The 23733-nt window shown below is 29.5% G+C and overlaps 2 protein-coding genes across 4 annotated transcripts in view; both read right to left on the bottom strand.

The window, feature by feature from the left end:
* LOC107883357 (dynein gamma chain, flagellar outer arm-like) overlaps positions 1–3849 on the bottom strand; it is a 5891-nt gene extending 2042 nt beyond the window's left edge. Inside the window, exons 1-5 of the mRNA XM_016803195.2 lie at positions 3421–3849; positions 2135–2474; positions 1846–2010; positions 948–1070; positions 484–608 (exon numbers count right to left, since the gene is read on the bottom strand). Coding sequence (XP_016658684.2) covers positions 484–608; positions 948–1070; positions 1846–2010; positions 2135–2474; positions 3421–3468 — 801 coding nt within the window. The 5' untranslated portion in view covers positions 3469–3849. The remainder of the gene's footprint in view (positions 1–483; positions 609–947; positions 1071–1845; positions 2011–2134; positions 2475–3420) is intronic.
* A 4731-nt stretch (positions 3850–8580) lies between these two features.
* LOC100569658 overlaps positions 8581–23733 on the bottom strand; it is a 205068-nt gene continuing 189915 nt past the window's right edge. For 2 of the 3 annotated variants that reach the window (XM_029489777.1, XM_029489778.1), the window contains 3 exons: positions 12063–12245; positions 11723–11888; positions 8581–10631 (listed from right to left, as the gene is read on the bottom strand). In XM_029489777.1, the coding sequence (XP_029345637.1) occupies positions 10064–10631; positions 11723–11888; positions 12063–12245 (917 nt within the window). In that variant the 3' untranslated portion in view covers positions 8581–10063. The remainder of the gene's footprint in view (positions 10632–11722; positions 11889–12062; positions 12246–23733) is intronic. The other variant, XM_029489779.1, reaches the window with a different exon arrangement.

Below are 23733 nucleotides of genomic sequence, written 5' to 3'. Positions count from 1 at the left end.
ATCGGGCAATTACGGTAACATATATATTGTATAATATACACTCAATATCTATATGTACTCGTATGCATATAATAAAAGTAATAAAGTTCATACAATTCTAGAACTGTCGTTTGAAAATCAATACAAGTTAAATTATAAGTACATTTTTAAATAGACTATTTTTTTTAAGGAAAAAAATAAAAGTTAAATAAAGTTTGAGGAACAAGCTGGAGCTTTTATTATTTTCACTATTATTATAAGTATATCTTATTAAATTATAAAAACTGTGGAAATCACATAAAGGTTTTCTTAAATTAACAGTTGCAGAAGTATGTTCTACACTAGCTCTTCATCGTTGTTTTTTAATCCTTGATTTTTATTTTTTTTAAATATTTTACTATATTATTAAGATAGTATGCATAAGATTAACTTTAAAATTGTTGTATTAATGATTTTTAACAGATTTTAAATACTTCAATTTGATTAATAAAAGTAATTACCCACCTTAATTTCATCCAAAGCATTGTTGAAAGAATGGACAAGAATCGATTGATGCTGCTTCAATATTGTAAGAATCTCTTCAACACTCTTATAACTTAATAAAGTAGTTATGAATCGTAAATTTGTTACTACAATAAAAACATAGTGTCAACATGAGTGTTTAGTGTTGGTTCAATTGCATACTGCTAATTTATGTATTTAGATTTGAGTAAAAATGTGCCAATAATTATGTATAATACCTATGATGACATTTTAATTTGCTTTTGTGACTTCAATATTTACAGAATTTAGAGTTAAGTTTGGATAAATAAAAAAATCATAGTATAATATTATCTATCATCATGAAAATCATTCAGATCAATGTTCACTATTGTATGTAGATTATTAAATAAATTGCTATAAAATGTTATTATTTAAATGTATGATATCAAACTATGATAATATGATACAAAATCTAATTTACTCACGTCTAGTTTTCCAATAACCTATCTCATCAACAATATGCTCCATCATATATTCACATCTAGTTGGTACTCTTTCAGTGTCCATTAAGCATTTTTGAATTTCTAAAGTATATACGTTTAAAATATCTAAAACACAAGTAATAGCACATAAGTAATGTAAATAGTTTAACTCGATGATGTAATGACGATAAATGTAAACGTTGGTTTGAAGTAGATTTTTACTTAGAAGTCATATAAGGTATAATATATTAATTGTATAACCATTACGAAATAATCTAAATTGAAATAATAATTGTTTATTGTAACTAACAGGGTATACATAATTCATATTGAATAACAATTTCATGTTACTGATACATTATATAATATCAAAGCTATAGTTCAAATAATAAAAAGACAACAATGAAAATTAATCAATATTAAACTGTATAAAATAAATATAATTTTTTATTGTTCTAAAATACTTGCTTAAAATAATTGATTACTATTAATCTTTTATAAACCTACGCTTAATATTTTGTTATGTAAATAGAGAATAATATTATTCAAAAGTTATGTAATTAATTAACTTGTAATATAATTTAAACACTTTGAAAATTGTGTTACTATATTTTAACGAATTTTAGTAATAAATTATTGTATGATAGTTGGTACTAATAATATTACGTTTGGTATAGGTATATTTTCATTAATAAATTAATAACACTATATGCGTTGAATGTGTGATAAAACTATAAAGATAGGTAGTGCATATTAATAATTAATTTAAAAACAATTATAAAACAGTTTATTTATTTATTATTTTAATTAAAATAATTACCTACCTGTATCTTAATAATAATTATTATAACATTACAATATGTTGTTAATTTTTTTATTTACTTAATGTATAGAAACTAACTTTCTAGCACTTTGAGAGTTTCTTCACTAATACTTTTTGAAGTTTCATCAAATTTTCCTACGATTGTTGGAATGTAAATACTAGGCATTCCTAAAAACTTGTATCTCAATGAACATAATTCTTGAATAACGGCTCTGTATTGTTCGAAAAATTGATCTTTTTCACCTGATAAATATGAGTTAAAGAAAAGTGCTATTTTTTTAACATTTTTAATTTTCAATAATCAATAATCAAAAAAAATTAACGAAAACCAAAAACATCGTTTGATAAATTGTTAAACAAAGGATACTAGCTGACCAAGAAAATATAAAGGGAGAATACAAAGAGTCCAATAATAAAAACATTGTTTTCTCCACTTGTGTGTCCATTTTTCCGAATGAAATCAATTTTAAGAAATTGGAGGTATTCAGATTTGTGTGTTCGCTGTCGGGCGTCTTTAGAAACCACATAATAGAATCTGTACGAGCATCGGGTATACAAAACGTGGCTTTAAGTATATTGTTTTCATAAAACAAACAAATCATTTGCCGATCCGTGCTGATGAACTCCTCTATACTAGATAATACGTCAATGGACCAGTCACATTTGTTTAGGTACGGGAGAAATGTACAAGCCTTGATACGATTTACCTGGAATTAATTTCATAAAAATAATATATTATTCAAACTATTTTCTTTTAATCATGTCAAAATGTCCGTAAGCTTGAAATGAGTCAGAATATTTTTAAAATTTTAAATAGTACAAAATAAACATATGGTGTTAATTTCAAGCACGGTTATTCGTTTTTTAATTACAACAAAATATGAATATCACTCCATGAGTGGTTATCCAATATTGTAAGAAATTGAACTTCAAACGCTCATAAAAATAATATGCAAAAGATACTAAAGTTTAAAATTGAAGCATAATTTAGACTACTTATCGTGTACAGACACAAATAAAAACAATTTAAAAAAAAAACACATTGTAAAATCAATGTATTCATCGCTCAGAATCTAAAAATTATTCAATAGTCAATAGTTACATCATTATTATGTGTTTCACTGTACATAATACGTATAACTTATATACTTATATAGCTATATTAAAATGTATTGCATTAAAAATGTTTTAAAAATATGCATATGCTATTTGAAATTAAAACTACCAAAAAATACTCTAAAATATGCAGGTAAAATTATAAGGAAAAATAATATGAATGTGAAAATATGTTCTATTATGATATAGGTAATTAATAATTATGAATTCTAGAATTTTCTAAATATTATGCCAATTTCATAAAATATAATAAAACCGGTAAAATTGTAAAACTATGCAAGGTTAAACTTATTATATATTTTGTTTTCATAATTTCTTAAAACAAATGTATATCTTATCTAGAATGTTCTATAATTAGCACAAAAAATACATGCAAATACAAATTCCCAACTCTCAAACCCCAGCAGTAAAAGATCTCGACTTGAAGTTCAGTTTTTTAGGTTAGATTTTAGGAGGTTCGTGTTTGTACGTTTCCATTAAATTGATTGTAGGTAGCTATTATAACATTTATGCAATATTAAATAAATCTATAATTACGAGTTTTTTAACCGTAGACGCATCCATTTTATCTTCCTGTTCAGTCATATTGTTGCAATTGACACAATAATGATAGAATATAAAAATAGAAGAATAGACTACTAGTGGTGCACTAGTAAACACTAGTTAGTTTAGTCTATATTTTATTATAGTTGGCTGCAGTACATAGAGTGAATTCGGTAGCTGAATTGTTGTTTGTTACCATAGACACCTATTGAGTTTATGTTATACTTGGGCATATTAGTTGATATTACTATCCATAGTGATGATCATGACTCATGAGTCACACCGTCAACCTTATAGATGACTATTTTATAAAAGTGAGCAAACGATTTTTAACACTTTCGTTATTCATTATAAAATTATATATAATATAAATTACTGTTTTCTGAACGATACAAACAATATATGATATTTTGGTCTTGTTCGTTTAGAATTATTATAGCGTGCATTTGTAGGTATATTATAATATGTATGTAGGTAATTTTAATGTTCCATACAAACAGCGAGTTTCGCTTAATCTGATGACATTCAAGTGATTTTGATTATATTAATCGGTCAATTCCATAAAACTTTTTTTTTTTTTAATTAATTCTAATAATATTATTATCATAATAGGTATACCATACATTTTTAATAAAATAAAACACATAGTTTTTAAACATGAATATGTGTATTAAAGAAAAGTAACTATTATAATATTTGATTGCATTTGACTATTTGAGCGTGGATTAATTTATTTTGACTGAAATTACAAAATTATATTGTTTAATGAATACTGATTATTATCAGCTAGAATTTTGAAAATGTACAGCCATAATATAATTTATAAATGTGATTCCATAACCCGTACATGAAGGTTCTTATAAAGTCAATTTAATATTACATATACCTACATATACCTACATATTAATATATAACCAGTGACGAACCAAAGGGTTCAACTTAATTTTGGCAATATTTGATTTTCAGTCGGCAAAATGGAATTTATTTTCACCTGAATTAAAACATTTTTTTAAGATGAGGAAAGGAAATTTAAATAAATTGTTTAAATGTTAATATTGTTATAACTCAATATTTTCGTAATGGGCTATGGAGCGGATTCGCAAAAGTACAGCGAGACTGCGAGAATAGGCAGTCAGCACAAGATAAAAACCTAATGAACGGCTTACACCATAACACGCATACTTATAACAATATAGGTACCTAATAATATTATATCATGCATATAATGTACAATATAAAATCGATAAATAGGTAGTCTATTTCCATCATCCGTCATCGCATTTAAGTTGACGTTATTTCGTTGTGATATAAATTAAAAATAATAAGTTAGGTATTTAAGTTTCAACAATAAATTTAATTTAAACTAATAATTGAAACATAAGGTAATAAAGAAATTATAAATTTATAGCATGTAACTAAAAATAACTTAATAGTTAACAAAAATTTTGAATTTCAAATTCTAGTCGACAATTTTGAAGATAACTCCCCCCATGATTTTTTTTTTAGTTCGTCCCTATATATAACTAGGTTTATGTTTTTATTTGTTGATTCCAATAAATCAATGATTTTATAACCAATGATCCCATTAAGAGGATTGTAATGTAATTTAGTAAATTTACACGATTCTGTATAAATGTGGACGAACTGTAACAATAGGTAATACTATATAATATAATAAAGTGACGAGACATAATGTTTGTCATATATACCAGTCTAGATATCTAATAACCTTATTTTTAAGGGATTTTTTTATTATGATTTTATAATACTGCTATAAAAGTCATATGAATAAATATAATTCAATACAATTATACTTGTATTTTTAATACCACTGTCGATGTATGTGGTGGATGGGTGGTATACTGATATAAAAATATAGACTTACATCTGACGAATAAGAAAATCAATTTGAATTTGATCGAGGGAATACAAAACGGGTAACCCACTTTACAGTACATTTAAATTTGATAATCAAACATTTTGCTGGTCAATGTTAACAAAAAATAAATTCTGGTTGAACATGTTATAATTACTATCAGGTAAACTAATATAATGTAATATAATATAACCTGTATCTATTTTAAAGCTGGGTATGTGGTTTTAGTCAATCGTTGAGATGATACTCTCATGTCAGGCCCACACATGGTCCGTTTTTTGTCGTGTTTCTGTTTTTAAAATGATTTGGATTGTCCTGTTTATCTTGAGAAAAGTCGAGTTAGTTTTGTTTTTTTTTTTGTCTAGTGTGGACCCGTCATTATTATGTTAAATGAAACAAAAGTTTTTAGTCACTAGGTATGTATATGATAATAACTAATAGGCATATTTTAGCATTTAACTTACAAATTTCACAAAAAACAGTGGAAAAAGCTAAAAAATTTTGAAATTTGAGTGCGTACGACCTAGGGGAAAAAATAAATTGTCCGCTTACGAGGAAACGATTGTAGTAATAGGTACCTATCGAACTTTTGGATTTAGATTTTAATATTTGTACAAAAGCCGTGTCAGAGATCAGACTTTGCGTCGAGATTGATGTGTACAGTTTCTACATGTTCAGCAGACGTTCGACATCAAATGCCACCGAACGTAATCTCATTTCACCGTAATTGGATATTGTGCACGGAAATAGAAAGCTGTGTGGAAATTCGTCAATTTTTCAAATTATTTAATAAACGTTCGCCCGTTATTGTTGTTGAACATAACCGATTTGACTATATTTCAATGTACACAGAAATATACGGATTACGCTGTGATTCTTCTTACAGTTAACAATCAAAAATAATTAGTCTCTTAAAAATATTTTTTTTACATAAATTGAATTCATGACGAAACATAATTTCTGAAATAAATTATATTTGTGTACTATTTTTTAAACTTATTATTTTTTAGAATGCAAAACAATCTTTTTATGAAAAGGGTAACCCAGAAAATGACTGTCCACTACTCCGCCAAACTAAAATGTAAAGGTTTATAAAGTTGTGACCAACTGCATGATTACTCGCTAGAAATTTGATTTCAATTTATTATATTTTCATTCAAAAACAGTAACAACCTACAAAACTATAATGATAAAATAAATAATAAAAAATTAATTATTTTTAAAAATATTAATATTTTTTCAGATAATGAGCAGTGTTTACTGTTGAAAGATTAGTATAATACAATGTGTTATAAGTCAATTTAAACTGTAACTTATATCGAAGAAATAAACAGCAATATAGTCCAATTAGGTTTGCTTTCTATTTAATTATTGTTTTGGGTTTTTTTCCTCGGAGTCTTTCTATTCGATCACGTCTGGCTATGGGTAATTATAGGTTAATCAATATCTGACAAAATCGACAATATTATTCTCATTTCAAAAAGTATAAAATACTTTCCACTTTCCAGACATGTTTCATTGTCAGACCACAATAATATGGTATCACATAAAGGTTCGTTAGTTTAACTTTAAAGAATAACAGCAAGTTTTATAACAGTATGTCAGTATAGTATAATTTTTAGTACCCAAGTTTTTTATCATTTTTTCGACAGGTGGACGATGCCGGGGTCGGGCATTCAGCATCTATCGATTACCTACAAACAATATTATTGCTGAGTTGGTAATTTATGCGTTCAATGGAAACGGTCTTTGTTTTCATTAATTCTCAGAATAAGCAGTCAGAACGAATAATATGACAATCGATTTTTTTTTAAGTTAATTGATAATTAATAATTGTCTCTCACACTATGCGTTATGTATATTGTATATTTTTAATTCTTTCGTTTCGTGTCTGCACTTAAAACCAAAATTACATTTTCAGATTTATTTTTAGTCATTTCTGCAGTCTAGTAAACATAAAAATGTATAGTATAAAAACTGTAAAAATTTTAATTTATTTTTATCATAGTACATGAAACGATAAATTTAATTAATTATCGAGTCAACCAAAGAGACACATTTTACATTATTTACGGTTATATCTTTGATATACATATATTAAAAAATATTGATGAATCGAAATAACGATATTACTTATGTCGTAATAAAATACTTAGATAAGTACTTATTAATCATACTTTTTGCTTATTAAATATTATGTCTACCTATACTATTATTATTTTTTATACTTTGGTTAATAAATATCCAACACGCGTGTCGACACTGTTGTTTAGATGTATTTAACTACTATTAAATTACTATCGACATAGTATTTATGTATATAATTAGTTTGATATAGCAATACACGGAACAATTATAATAATGGGTGTTGCACAATTTTTGAACCAATAATAATTATTAGGAACGGGCAGATTAGGTTAGGTTAGGTTGTTTCAACGGGTTGTCAACAGACATGTTAGTAGAATGTTATTTTCCTTACACGTTTTGAATACTGCAACACACAGCAGTTGCTAATTGTTTAGACAATATATTTATTACACAGATGTTTAGCTGATCGTGTATATTTCTCATTGTATATAATGCATGATAATTGTAATATTCATTATAGAACGGATTGATAATAATAAGTTAGAAACAATTTTTGAGCGAAAATGCTAACCTATGTTAAGTATAGTACCTAATTAATTTAGTAATTTTAAACATGCATGTTCCAAATTGAATTGCACTGAATTTTATTTATTTTTTTACTATAAATTTACAATCTGTGCCCTAGAGGGCACAATATGAATGTATGATACAAGAAAAAAAAATCACGAATAACCAATAAACATGTGAGGGGAAAAGTCATCCAGTGATAACACTATCTTTTGTTCGTGAATTCCATATTTACACTTATAAAATAAAAATATCACTGTCTGAAAGAAATGTAAACAATCGGTAATGATTGTATATTGTCGTTTTATTAAACTTTTTATACATACTCTATAATCACAATAATTTTGTACAATTTCATACCAAATACACATAAATTATTACATTTATTATTATATATATTCTTTTTATAATAACTTATAGTGCCTACATCACATCCAATATCTTCACAAGTCCTTAACACTATGAATATGGTTAACAAAAACATGACATATTACTTAACAATATTTATAATGCAATAATTTAACAACAGTTCATAAAAGTCTATTCAAGTATCTAAGGTTGCAGCAAAATACACATTAATATCAGTTATATCTGAGCTCTTTTTATTTATTTATTTTTATCATTATAAACTTAACCCCACTTGTACGATTTGCATATTATTATACTTTGGAGCACAGCTGATTTGTTTTTTGATATATGAACACCAATCAATAATAACTATGTACAACACTACAACTAAAAACAATAATCGTACTTATAAAATATAGTTTTAATTATTTTTGAGGTAACTGTATACAAAAAAAAAAATAATAATAATAATAGTAATATAACACAATTATTTTTGACAAAAATGTGGTTTTGTAAATAATTTAGTCACACTTCTTATTGAGTAATGACTCGAAAAAAATAAAAAAATAGACAAACATCATGTAGGTTGTAATACAAATTCCTATTAACTATTAAATTGAAAACGGACCAAAACGATTAAAAGAAAAAAATATATACTGGTTAGTCTTTTTTACCATATCATTGTAAAGAGTCATTAACGTGGATAATGCCGGGGAATCGTGATTTCAATATTTATGATAACATGAAATTTTATAACGTTGCGAGTATTACGATACTGCGCAGCTGCAGCACAAACAATTATTACAATCGAACCTAATCATGGTATTATACACGGTTGTAAATACAAAATACCCTTTAGGGACTACTATATTATTTCAGTATCGATATTTGATAAAACACTTAAAACGAATTATAATAATGTTACGGAACACACTCACGAGATAAGACAATATTTATTATAATAAATATACCTATACACGACGGAGAGACGTCCAATACAACTTATCAGTTAGCAGTCATCGTCGATAATAATATAAAATATTGAACGCACAACAATTAACTGGTATATCATTATCGTGCAAATAGATGGTATCAATTAAAAAACAAATAAAAATCAGTGGTCGTGGATGGTTATGAATGGGTTAGGGTATATGTGTTTTATTATCGTTATCACGAGGGACGGCAAAAGGGTTGCAGGGAATAGTGCATTTCTTGTACAATTTGTCTACACTGACTTGTGTCCATTACTTTGAAGCAGTCGAAAAAAATATATAAATATATAATATTTATATAAATACATAATATATATATCATTATGTATAGTATGTTTTATGTGTAAACACAGAGTTTTACCAGTAATATTATATTTGCGAAAACGATTGTGTGCAAAACTAAACGAGTTCGCGCATTCGAATATATAATAAACTATTACTAGAATCGTTGCGAATCGTTTTTTTCCAATACCAATGTTATTGTTATTTTGTGAGGATATAGCGGCGAAAAAGAATCACGATAACATTATATTTTAATATACATAATGGTTCGAATACATAATAATTCGATAATACAATAATAATAAAAACAAAATAAGTATGTAGGTTACACATCAAATTAATAGGTAGTGATAATAATATTATTATTATATGAACGATAATATTATTATAGTGTTGTACTAATAGCGAAAGCCGTGAGCAGTGTTGAGAAGAAAAACCACGAATATTACTTCGTTTCCGTCCGGTCGCCATCCGGACGTCCGTTTCACAGATGCGCCAGGATTTCCATCTCGGTGTCCCGGCACCGGACGTTGGTGGTGTCGTTGTTGGCGCTGGACACGGTCACGATGACCGTGCCCGGAGGGTTGGCGGCCGGCGTGGTCTGCACGATGGTGACCGGACCGCAACCGATGTGATGGCGGTCCGGGGTCTTTTCGTCCACGACGACCGCGATGTTGCGCACGTTGTCGTCGACGACGATACCGACGTGGTCACCGCTTCCGTCGTCGTCGTCGGTGATCGGCGGTGGTGGCACCTTGTTGTCCACCGCGGCGGCCGTCAACACGCCGCCGCCGCCCACTGCCTCGGACATGGCCGCGCTCAGTTGCGACGAGTTGCGGCTGTGGTGGCCGCCGACCGCCGTCGATCCGATGACCACTGCCCCGGCCGTCGGGTCCATCATCAGGTGGCAACCCGGCCGAATCGTGCTGGTCCGCGACCGGTAACTGGGCGGGCCGCTGTAGTCGGCGGTTTGCTGGTGGTTGATCTGGAGAGTCGACGGTTGATACAGGTACAGATCACCTGGGTCACCGCGACAACAGACGTTTTGCCCTCTGTGGAAACACGTTTTGATCAATATAATATTATAAGATTCAGGCAAGTACACAAAAAATATTCGAGTTGGGGTTTCATAGTAGTCTTCATTTTGTATAGTTATCGATGATTGATATAAATTATAAATAAATGGCTCAATTATTAATTTTCAGGGTGGGGGGCTAACTCCCACCCACCATCTCTGAATACGTGCCTGATACATTATTATCGGGATTGTCAAATTGCACTTGAGTTAAAAAAAAAGGTAACGGTCGAACTGCATTCGTGTTCAAAGAAGGGTGAGTGACGTAAACCTAAATAGTATAGGAGTTTCAATTGAGCGTGTATAGTACATCCTGTGAAATATAGAGTGGCTCAAGCTCTGTTACAAGGAATTTTACTCGATTTAGTTCTGATCCTGCACAATACGAAATACCTATACCTAATAATATGATGTCAATGGTATTAAATAGTATTTTTAAATTTTTTCTCTTGAAATCATAGATATTTATTACTTAAATTGTAAATGTTTAGATATTACTTGTAAATAGGGTGTGTATAATATCAAGTATATAATATTATGTAGATAAAAACGACCATGTGATGGACCGTGTAGTGTGGACCATGGCAAGGACCACGCGCGCGATTAATAAGTTTAGAATGATATTTTACAAGGACGCTGCGTCGCTGCGAGTTAACTGTATAGATCATAATAATAATTTACAATCGTATATTATAATATTATGTACGGTATGCGTAATGCGTCAGACATTTAAGAAAATCCACTCGAGTACTTGACAATACGACGATTGTGATAATTTATCGTACGCGTAAATCTCAATAAACAGCGGACGTTTCGTCCTTCAAAAATAATAAATAATATTACGTACAACGTTTTTTTTTTGTTTTAATACAAACAATCATCGAAAATCGAAATCGTGAAACGTTCGTATTATTAATTTATTATCCGTCGCGCTTACATTCCACGTACATAATATCATATAAGTAATATTATCATCCATCGTTGGAATAGCACGATGATAATATGCAATTCACGGAGTTTGGACATTAATGTTTTGACGGTACGCCGTTTTTAATTTATAATCCTCACCTTATCAGCGTGCCGGGTTGCGACCTGTACGTCGGCGGCGGCGATGCCGTGACGGGCGGCATGTTTGTCTGTCTGTCCAACAGCAACAGCCTCAGTCGGTACTCTTGCATGGACGCCTGGTAGGAAGGTGGTGGAGCTCTGTACTCGAACTCAGGATACATCATGGCTGTGGGACGAAGAAATTAAACTAATTAAAGATATATTATAACTCGAGAAAACGGAGTTAGCTCGTTTCACGGTAGCTGTATAGTGTATATTATATTATAGATAAATATATATTATATTATGTTTAGTATTATATTATAATATATTGTGTGTCCGGAATGTTTTCGAGACTTACCCGCGTAGGGATGATGCGGTCGTCCATATGATGGCGGCAGTCTGGGTACGAACCGCCGGTTGGCTTCAGCCGCGTCGTCCAAAGATCGGCCCAGCCCGAACACCGCTCCACACGACGACGCTTCTTGGCCGGCCGTCAAGCGCCACGCTATACCACTGATGGCCACTAGAATGACACCAACACCTGCGAAACAAAAAGAAAATTATTATTATTTTAAATTTATCGCCCTGATTATCTAATCGAATTGTGGGCATTTCAAAAAATATACCCCCTTACACTCATCTCATATAATAATATTATATACTATTATTAAGTCGGTCTTTTAAAAGTGGCTGTATGTACTATATACAACTATACCATGGTTGCGCTTTTACCGCACACGAAAAACAAATTGAGAATTGTATTACATTGGTAGTGAGTCTTAAAGTTTTATATTGTCGTGCTTACAAACCTACGTGTGTAAAAGTATAACGAACTGCAGTAAATGATATAATAGTATCTTGGTATATATTATTGTTGTTTTTATATTTATAGCGCTTAAGCGATTAGAAATTATTATTCCTTAAGCGATTTTTCGGCATTTGTCACGGACCAAATAATTGTCTATTCGTTCGAGCTTATACATTACGATTATTTAAACGTTGGTTAACATTTCGTGATAACTATCGATAAAGGGATATATGATATTGTATATTGTACGTCATTTGATTTACCATCCAATAATGCACTGCACGCCTGCACAGCCCAATAAATTGTAATCTGTCGTATACGCGTCCAATAAATAAAAAAGTTTTGTTTTTGTTTAAGTGATTCCATTTCATTACGGGGCTAGACGTTATTATGTTGTGTATTAACGGCGATAGGGCATGTTCAAAGTTAATGATTTTGAACATGCGAAAAGGGGACCTTTGTATATTATATATGGTTATTACTATACCTATATACACCCGATATACCGACTTTATGTATACACTTACGACGTGGTAGGTAACGTAGTCGAAACTTAGGCTCGTGTAATTTATATATATTGTTGATGAACACCGAGCGTGTGTGTGTCTATGTGTGGGGGTGGGAGGGTTGAGTATTTAAACAGTAAACCCATTCGTATCACGATGACGATAGAGCAACTAAATTTTTATTTAAATTAACAACACGAATGGTTTTCATAATACTTATACAATACTATTATTTGTATTATCTATACAATACTAACTTTATTATATTTCTTAATTATAAAATATTCGACATTAGAATCACCAATAATGGCAAATATGTCTGAGTGAAAAAAAAAACTTCTGGGATTATTCGGATATTGTATAGGGAACGTGACGCATTCGATGAACCCACATAGTTATCCACATATTTTGTTAAAAAATACCGGGAAATTGAAAAAACCACCCATAATATAATATTATACAATTTGCGATGAATTTTTGATCTAAAGCAAATCATGTTAAATTTTCAGTGTTTCATATATACGAATGATGCCTTAGTAAAAAATCTTGAACCAAACATGAAATAGTGTAAAAAATAAACAAGGTTCGCTGAGGTAAAATATATTCTTGTTAATATCTCGTTTAATTATTTATTGCAAATCATATACATTACTACCTATTGAAGTGTAGTTACCGTTGGTGTTTACCGTTTATATTATATTGAAATGCGTTTTAATAGACCTCTGACAAAACGCTGGCTTCACTCGTTCGAGGAAGTTTAATTAAAACTTTTGGGTTTTCGAAAATTAAACAACACGTTTACTCTACTTGACATGCTGCGGCGACTCAAGGAAGTGTAAATTAATTATCACCCCATCGATTGTTGACAATGCTCTCCACCTCTTTTATATACGTAGCATCTATATATAAAACAGCGAACGGTTTTCGAGGGACGTGAAAAAAAACATAATTGAGAGAGAGACTGGTGATTTTTTTCGATTCGAGTGTGTGTGTGCAGCACGTCGCAGCAATAATATAAAAACAACCCTCGCACCAAGGATGGATGTTAAAGTATTACATTTAAAAGGGAAGTGCAGTTAGAGGACTCATTACGAGTCCTTTGTCCAGAGTAATGCCGACACAAGGTGGGAGGGATATTATAACCCATTTTCAAAAGCCACTAGAATTAAAAATACTAATAATTTAGACTGTATAATTAAATTCGGTTTTGTACTTCACACAAACATTTTTAACACGCTCAATTATTGTGAGCATATTTTTTTTATTTTGATATAAAGTAGGTATAATAACACAACATAAAATACCCTACCTTACGTTAATCTATATAATTTATTATTTCTTGTATTACACCAAATATATAAATCTTTTTTATTAGCAATAACTGATTTTATTCACATAGTTTGTAAATTTTTATTGATTCATATGCAACCCGGATATGTACCCGGAGCTTTTAAATAAAATAACAAATATTAAATTATGAACAAAAAGTATTTTAAATAGCAAGTACTTTCTTTGTAATATAACCATTTATCCAGTTGAATAATTGTATACATACATGTAAAATAATATTATATAGTATTTATATATAGCCCACAAAGAAATATGAACCATCATTATATTAGATTAAATTAGTATTGTTAATATAATATTAAAAACACTTAAGAGACGTTGTAATATTAATTAAAATTATTCATAATAATTAGTACCAGTTAATTATAGGTAGGTATTTATAAAATATTTATGTTAATATTATGATTTATGAAATACCTATTTTTATTTAAATTATGAATAATTCTATAAAAGTATAAACTTTTTGTTATTTTAAAATATTTTTTATATACATATAATAAAAATTCCCACCAAACGAAAGTCCCACTAATGGGCAGCTGCTTTCCTCAAATGTTCATCACTATGTATAATCTATTGAAAACTGTTCTTTTTGATATATATTTCAATACCTTATATTTTGTCATTCCTGTATCATATTTACTTATTGTGTACTGTACAGATTGTAAATTTTCTTATAAAAATAAAAAATATATATATAATAAAAATAATAAATAATTGTATAATCTACCTAACCTATTTATTAATATGTTAAATTAACCATGAATAATCATTATAACATCTTATAATCAGTAGGTAGTTCGATTAAATAAACAGGTTCTATAATGTTCCTTTATATTAATATTAATAGGTAGAATGTATTTTATTGTATTTGTATACCCACTAGAATTGTTAAACAAATATTTTTAAAAGTAAAAGCTCCTCAATAATAATTCAGAAAAGTTTTTGGATATACTTAGAATCAAAAACATGAAAGTTTATTATTGAAACGCAGAAAGTAAAACAATTTAAAAATTAGGTAATGATAAAAAATATTTTAAAAAAATTTTTATAGAAGCATTATTATTTCATTCAATAAAAAAAATGTATACACCTTAAAAATGTATATGAATATAAAATACAATTTTTTTTAAATAAATATTAAACTTAAAAATGAAAATATTAAATACCATAGTATTGAAATGAATGAATTCAGTTTATAGCTAAAACCATCGTGTTTTATTTAAAAACATTTAGTTCATTTATAAAAAAAGGTCTGAATGCTATATGTATATAAGAATATATTGCAGATTTATATTTTATAAAATAAGGTTCATGATAAACTATTATAATTAAGGGTGCGTATTTTTTATCCATTTTACGTATGCGTACCTGACAATAATAAATAACCGAGGGAAATGACGGAACTGCTACATGATTATAACAATATAATTCTTTTCCCATATCGCGTTTCAAATATTTACACGTGGGAATGAAGTTTCAGTGAATATTATTGCATTTTCAACGAATAATTATAACAATATTATGATAATGATATACGATCACGATACACACGTGAAGACTGTATAATAATGTGGACTAGTTAAAGGGTAAATATTGTATTATATTTATTTGCATACAGTTTCGATTTACTCTTTGGAAAAAAAAATAGAAAAAATTGAAAGCTTAAATCTTATCGCTCGACGAAAACCATTTACATATAAATACGATATCGGCGCTATCTGCTCTCTCTTCCCCCCCCCCTCTCTCTCGCACACACTCACTCGCGCGCGACCGAGTCAATTATGTTTCATTGGTATTCATTAGGCGTCTCCTATAAGGAATCGGAAACGCGCGTATCTCTTCGTTTACGGAGTGAAAAAAAATCTATTTCTCGAGACGATGATGGTCGTATATACATGTATATTTTATACTCGTCGGATATACCTCTGCACGTTTTAAAAGCTTCGCGGGCAGTGGATTTTCCGGTGTTCGCGATTCGCTCTCCCTATAGCTGCAGTGCGCTTCAATATTATATTATACAATGCCCACGTCGCAGACGAGTAGTGGTTAGTAAGTAGGTATATTAGGTGGTACCTTAACACGCTGACGCACATACCGCGAATTGCGGCAGCGTGTGAAATTGGATAATTGCGGAAATATTATCCGCAGAATCTTTTATGTACTTTTTTTTTAAACAATTTTTTCCGCGCCTGAAAATAACGAACGATTCTTTCTCTTGACCGCGTTCGAAGACAAAACACACCTACGAGCAAAATAAAACAAAAACCTAAGGCCAAAAAGCAAGAAAAAAACATCTCCGCGTAACGAAAACGCCGCTTTATATATTATCTTCATTATTATTGTACACTGTCACAAACGTTTTCGTTCTCTACACACGCGTATAGTACATATACCTATACTTAAATAATATATTATAATAACATATATCGCGTGTACACAATACGTGTATATTATATTATTGTTATTATGGTTGCAGATGAACAAAAACCCTAAAGAATATCGCACGGACACGCGTTCAATGACTGCTGCAGTGTAAGATTTTTTGTGTTACTCATTTCTTGTTTCGGTATATACATATAAAATTATTTTACACGCGTCATGCGCGGTGTCATTATGACGTTTCGCCGTTTCGGGCGCTTTGTTGTTTCATACATATAATATTAATATTTTTCAAAAGTGGTTTTTCGTCTTTGAAACAACCCGTAATGATAGGTCCAACGCGCGAGTTGGTACACACATAATAATAATAATAATAATAATGATAATATTAATAATATGATATCATTGCGCCGTGGCTGCCTGGCGGCGCGGCGTTCATGCAAGGTCGACCGCAAGAACGTGCAGCCGACGTGCATTCGTTAAGACGAGGAGCCCCTCCCCACAACCATCGACTTTGTACACTGCCCCGTTCTATGATGGTACGGGGTGCGTGGTTATATTATATACGCGCGGGGGCGGATCGAGGAATGAACATAATATGGTAACGGGAGGGGTGAGTGGAAACAAAATATGATATGTTGATATGATGATACGCTGCATCGTTGTATAAATAATTAATGATAACAAAATACTCGTATAGTTTTTAAAGCGATAAACCTTCTTACACATGTCGTACACGAGATTACAGGTACTTACATGATAGTATACGCTTGCAGACGATTTGGCAGGTCAAGGTTTATAGATAAAGGTATTCTCTACAAACTTTGATGACGGTTACACTGTTACGCGGAAAATCAAATATTCAATCCAAGCAGTACACTTTTCGTAGGTAGGTAAGTATAGATATTCGACAAGCAATTCCCGGAAACTATTCCACCGCCGTTCGAGGTCTTTGTCGTTCATCGTTTTCGTTCGTATATAGATAGACACATTACATATCTATACTCATAAACCAGGATCGGCCCCAGACCCATTTTCAGCGAAAACTTAATTTCTCCCCGTTCTGTGTTTGCATAGTAGGTACTAGGTTTTTAGTTTTAAATTGCGATTTATAATATACCTATATATTATTATATTATTTATTTGTATAAATATGTTTTAAGAGGACGTCGTATCCGCTGTGTTATCTCTGTCTTATTAATTACTAATGCATATCATAGTGAATTTTAGGTTCAGAATAATAAATCATTTTTCTCTGTTGTTTTTAATATTATTGTGAGATTACGTTTACCTGTTTTTTAAATTTAAAGGTAAAAATACTATTTAGGGCTCGACTTAAAGCTTTTAATTTTGTCAAGTCATTTTTTTGTGAGTACCTATTTAGTATTTAGAGATTTAAAATGATCATAACTTGTTTTAAAATTACAATATAAAACAATTGTAGGTACGTGTGGCCCTAAATAATATTCTAACCTTTAAGTTTGATTAACAGGTGAAAATACTGAAAACAATAACAGAGTAAAATGGATTATTTTGAACGTAAATTTGCTGTGTTGTGTGTTAGTTAGACGGGGACAATACGTGCGAGTTATGACTCCATTTCAAGAAGTTATAGATAGGCACTTTTAATCACATATTAAAACAAGATAATATTATTATATACATTTATTAAAATATAACTATTTAACCTATTAATAGTAATGAGTATGTATATTGTATATTGTATATTGTATAATATGCATTAATCATTTATATACTATAGTATACTATAGCTGTCCTACCTTGCATTGCCCATACCAAAGATTTGTTTATTTTATAAATATATTTGTAAAAAAATGTATTTGCAATATTTCTATTTATTATAGTAGTAATATATAATATGTAACATTGTAACCAGTGGCAAACCTATAAATAAACAAAAAAAATATTCTGCCAAAAACTAAATACACGTGTGACCTATCCTTTAGCGGCTTTAGCTACCTATAGGGGTTGAAAAAATAAGCTATAATAGCCATAAGGACCCTCCAAGTCCAAGGAATCTTTTTGATATTATACTTTCATTGAAAACGGTCCAGTAATTTTTGAGTCTCTAGCTAACAAACAAGATATAACAGATATAGACAAACATCCATTTTTTACATATTATAATTTATAGATTTATTTAATATTAACGTATTTATTAGAAACCATTCGGTTACATAAAAATGATCTATAAAAAAATAAGGCATTTTTTAAAACTATACAAGGAATGAGAAGTCGCTGTCCCTTCTTCCTAGGTTCCGCTCCTGTTGCCCAACGAAAATCGCAGAGTAAGCAGATTATGTATTATTGTATGACGTTTCATCGCATGTAATTTTAAAGGCGCTTGAATTCAAGTTCGAAGAACACACGATATGTGCGTGCGCGACCTCACAACTGCTATCCGTGTAGATTCTTACGACCTGACCCGGTTTTGTTTTGTCAACAATATCCACGCCATATCTGGAAGATCGCTTTGAGTGGCGTCGTCGTTTTGAAATCTCGCACGCGTACCTATAGTAATAATAATATCATACACGGACCGAGCGAGTGGACGTGCAGCTCAGCAGTCGGCTGACACTTTATTATAACTAGTCTGTAATTCTGTATAACTAATTGTCGCCTGACAGTGACATTTATTTAGCGGCTTTACAAAACCGTCCTAATCGTGATGCAAAGTAATTTATTTTGTAAATCTGCGCACATGATCTTTTCTGATTCTAATCTGGTGCATAGCGCGTCTGACCTAATTGACATTTAACTCCCAGATGATTATTATATAATATAATATATTTATACGTTAATATTGTTAAATAATAATTAATTTACTGTTATCATCGGTAAAATCTGTGTCGTAGATCCAACGCCATTAACGATTATGATCGACTGGTTACAGTTTCTGTATAGTTTAAATTCTAATTGAAAATGAAATTGCACATACAATATAATATGTTTACATATTTTAATGTATTTCATGTTCATCCTGATGTATTATTGTAAGGTCCGATATGTTTCGATGAGTTTCAAAATGTGCATTTCCACTTATACTATACTTGTTATTATTACTAATTATCATTATGTTGGCGATAAAACTGTTTTTGAAATGGGTATATTCTAATATTTCAAAAAAATTGAAGGTAATGATTTGTTTTTTTCTTGGAAGATTTTTTTTCATTCAATATGGATTACGGATAATAATGTTTTTTCAACTAAAAATAATGGTTTTAATGTGGTAAAATTGTGTACATTTTGTAAGAAATACATTGTTAATGGAATACCTACTTATATAAATTAAAAATTTTAGGAAATAGTGAAGTTTAACACAATAATGAGAGAAAATATTTAATTGGCGTTTGTATAGATTATGGTTTTGGGTTTGTGATACATTTTTTCGAATGTATTATTGATACCTAGGTATTGAAAAATGAATTATTCCTTCGGTAAAAATCGTACGTACCTAACACCAATAAATTATTTCAAGTTAGTATACACCGATAAGTATATATTATTATTTACGAGAAAATGAAAAGTTTCATGCCACACTTCAGAATTTAAGTATTTAACCTTAGGTAATAAGCAATAACTAAACTAGATGTTCAGGTATTTAATTGCTATGATATAAGAGATACTGCATATGATACAAACCATATCACACACACGCGTGGTTAAAATAATTGGCACCAAGATGAGAAAAAAAGCGAATTAATTACAAAATTATGATTTACCACAATAAATTAAGATAATAATACCTAATGCTTTAAAACTATAATTTATACGAGGAACGTTGGACCAGATATTATACAAGACTAACGATTTCCAAGAGAAATGAGCGTATAAATTTAAGTTGTTTCAGAAATTCGGAGAGAAAATACGAATTGGAATTTATATTTTATATTGTTTGAGGGTGTAACAATTTAATGACCGAATTTAAATTGCTGTAATAAAGAATTTTACCCCTCTGCGCAAGCCTATAAATGATTTAAGCACTTTTCAAAATTCTTTTTTTTTTTATCCCAAAAATTTAAACTTAATAAGAAAAGTTAAATATTTTTTCCCTATGTCAACGATTTATAATAAACGACGAGTCTATTCAATTTAATATATTGTAATATCCTGCGGTAAAGGTTTTAATTAGTTTCTCGTTGTCGTTTAATGTGAGTGTCAAAGGCATGCTACCTACTTTCATCTTGAATATGGGCATGTATATAAGAGTTGAATTATTATTGGAAGGACTTTAATCCTGTCTCAACTATTATTAATAAATCAAGTGTATTGTCACACGTGTGGTAATCTAAATAATATTACCGAAGTTATAATGTAATAGAATGTACGGTTTCACAAACTGACAAAAAAATCTATTAAAAAAACTTAAAAATACCGATCAAAATCAGAAAAAATTCTCATTTCTTCATAAACGCGACGTGCAGAATAATAAAATTAATAAATGATGTTCGTGAAAATAAAGAAAAAAAATATGTAAAATGTAAATAGGTTAATTGATTATTATAATACATTTCGATCTATATCGTAAATATATAGTATTATAGATTTTCCGTTGTGAAAAAATGCAAATCCATTTGGGATATTTATCTCCAATATAATAATACGATGATATTTATTAAGCCGTGAATGATTTATCGTTTATACTTTTCCGGTTCAGTCAATGGTTTAGTCATTTCATTAGCTGTTCAAATACGGTAGGTATTATAGACTGATAGAACATCGGTCGTGCTACGAATAATTTCTGAGGGTATTCTCTTTGATAATAATAATAATTATTATTGTTATTACCGGTAGTACGCGTGCGTTGTTTTACACAGTCTAAACAACAGCAGTTACGCGTATAACATTTTATGTTAATCTTCTTGGTCATTAAAATATTCGAAACAGTGTCAGCATTTGTTTTATTTATTAGAGGCTCGTGTCTTTGGCTCAAACGCGGTTAATGGGTCGAAAAATCTTTTTGGTCTATCGTCCTGGTAATAAAGTTCCATACATAATAAGGAGATAAGAACAATTTTCAAACTAACTAAGAGCTATATAGTGATGAAGATGTTTTCACCGTAGTGAATAAAAGTATCAGTTCAATAATCTACTGATTTTAAAGGTATTATTATTTCATGATCGTGATGATGAACATAAAAACAGTGAGTAGATATATTTAATTAAAACTTGGAATATTTTTAAATTATATCATTTGCGAATTTAAACGTCCATGTATTATTTAAAAGAAAACAAAATTGTCACAAAAAGAACTTTCGTGACACCGTAAAATATAGTCAGAGATCCGAAGACAAAATTAAGTCCTATAACAGCATCGCTATATTATTTGTAGTAATATTACAAAGAAATTGTAACAATAATTTTTAGTAATTTTTTCATTTTTCTATTCGATAATATCAAACGATTTTTTAGCGTTTCAAAACGACACAATTATTTTAATAATATATATATATATATAACCTAACCTACTATTTACGAGAATAAATGGTTACTTGATTACTACACATTCCATAACTTTTTGTAATTCTTCAAGTTTAAAATTCATTTAAATGGCAAGTATCTTAACACTGCAAAAGTAATGGTTTGAAATAATAGCCCATAATATACCGTAAGACAGATCTATTCTCTATAAAGACACCGCAAAGAAAATTGCCGGAAAGTTGAAACGACGACTATCAACAAATTATCTTATTCATTAATATATAAAAATGTAAACAATATTATAAAAGAGAATAATGAGATCATTATCGAATTTCACAACCCGTTCTCTTTTTTTCAACTTTCCTCCTATACATCATCACTATCAAATTTTATAAATGTACAAACTTGTATGAGCATGAAATATGGTTCAAAAATGTAATAAAAATAAACACTGCAAAATGATATATAATTATAATATTGCGTTTGATATCTAATGAGTTATGAGGATCGAATGCAACATTAATAGCAACTACAATAACCATCAACAAACTTTCATACACCTACGCATCAATAATTACGATTATAATCGTGTGATTATAATTATATAGTGGATGTGTTACGGAGAGCGATGGTATAAAATTATCGAATGAATTATACAAGGACAGGTACAATTTACGTGAATTTGTATTTCATACATTTATATATTGTATCTATTTACTATATTTTGCTATTATTATGCCTTAACTTTGGGTGGCTTGCAAATTATTCAGTATCATTTACATATATTATATATTCATGGATCAGTAATTAGTAATTATTATTATGCGTCATAATATCAGGATTTGCATACCTCCACTTAAAAAATCAACTAGTATCTATTTAATGTAATAAATCATTCATCGGTAAACAAGATTTCCGGATTTTATTTTAATATTCTGTTATTTTCAGTTAATAGATTAATCATTGGACGTTATTTAATCGTTTATCTATACGTACATAGGCATATCATACAGAAAACAATTCAAATAATTATTAGCATAGGTACCTATTAGGTATATCGCAACACTTTTTACTTGATTTTAATAATTATCCAGAATTACCTAAAGGAAAATATGACTTATCGTAATACGAAGAATTCATTTGAGGAAAAAATGTTTAGTGAGTAGAAAAAAATTGACTTTACACGTAGTGGTTTTTTTATACAGGTTCATAATATTATTATTTTTAAAATAATAAAACATAATACTTGAATGAGTTCATGCGTAAGGCGTATGATTTTAAAATACAAAGAATATAATAATAATAATGTTATATTTTTACTTAAGCTGATTACAAATTCGTCGAAGCACCCAAACAATAAACATGATAAAATAAATAATTCAACTGTTTTTATTTCAATTTAGATTTGGTAGTCCAAGAAGCAACAGTGGCATATTATACACAATGCATCAAATATAACGGTAATGTTTATTTATTGTTATAACGTTTGTTTTTTCTATTATTAAAGAAATAACAAAATTAAACTCTTATTGTGTGTACTATTT

This window comes from Acyrthosiphon pisum, chromosome A2 (genome assembly GCF_005508785.2).
Source record: "Acyrthosiphon pisum isolate AL4f chromosome A2, pea_aphid_22Mar2018_4r6ur, whole genome shotgun sequence".
In the NCBI taxonomy this organism is placed as follows: Eukaryota; Metazoa; Arthropoda; class Insecta; order Hemiptera; family Aphididae; genus Acyrthosiphon; species Acyrthosiphon pisum.
This window is presented reverse-complemented; position numbering and strand designations above follow the sequence as displayed.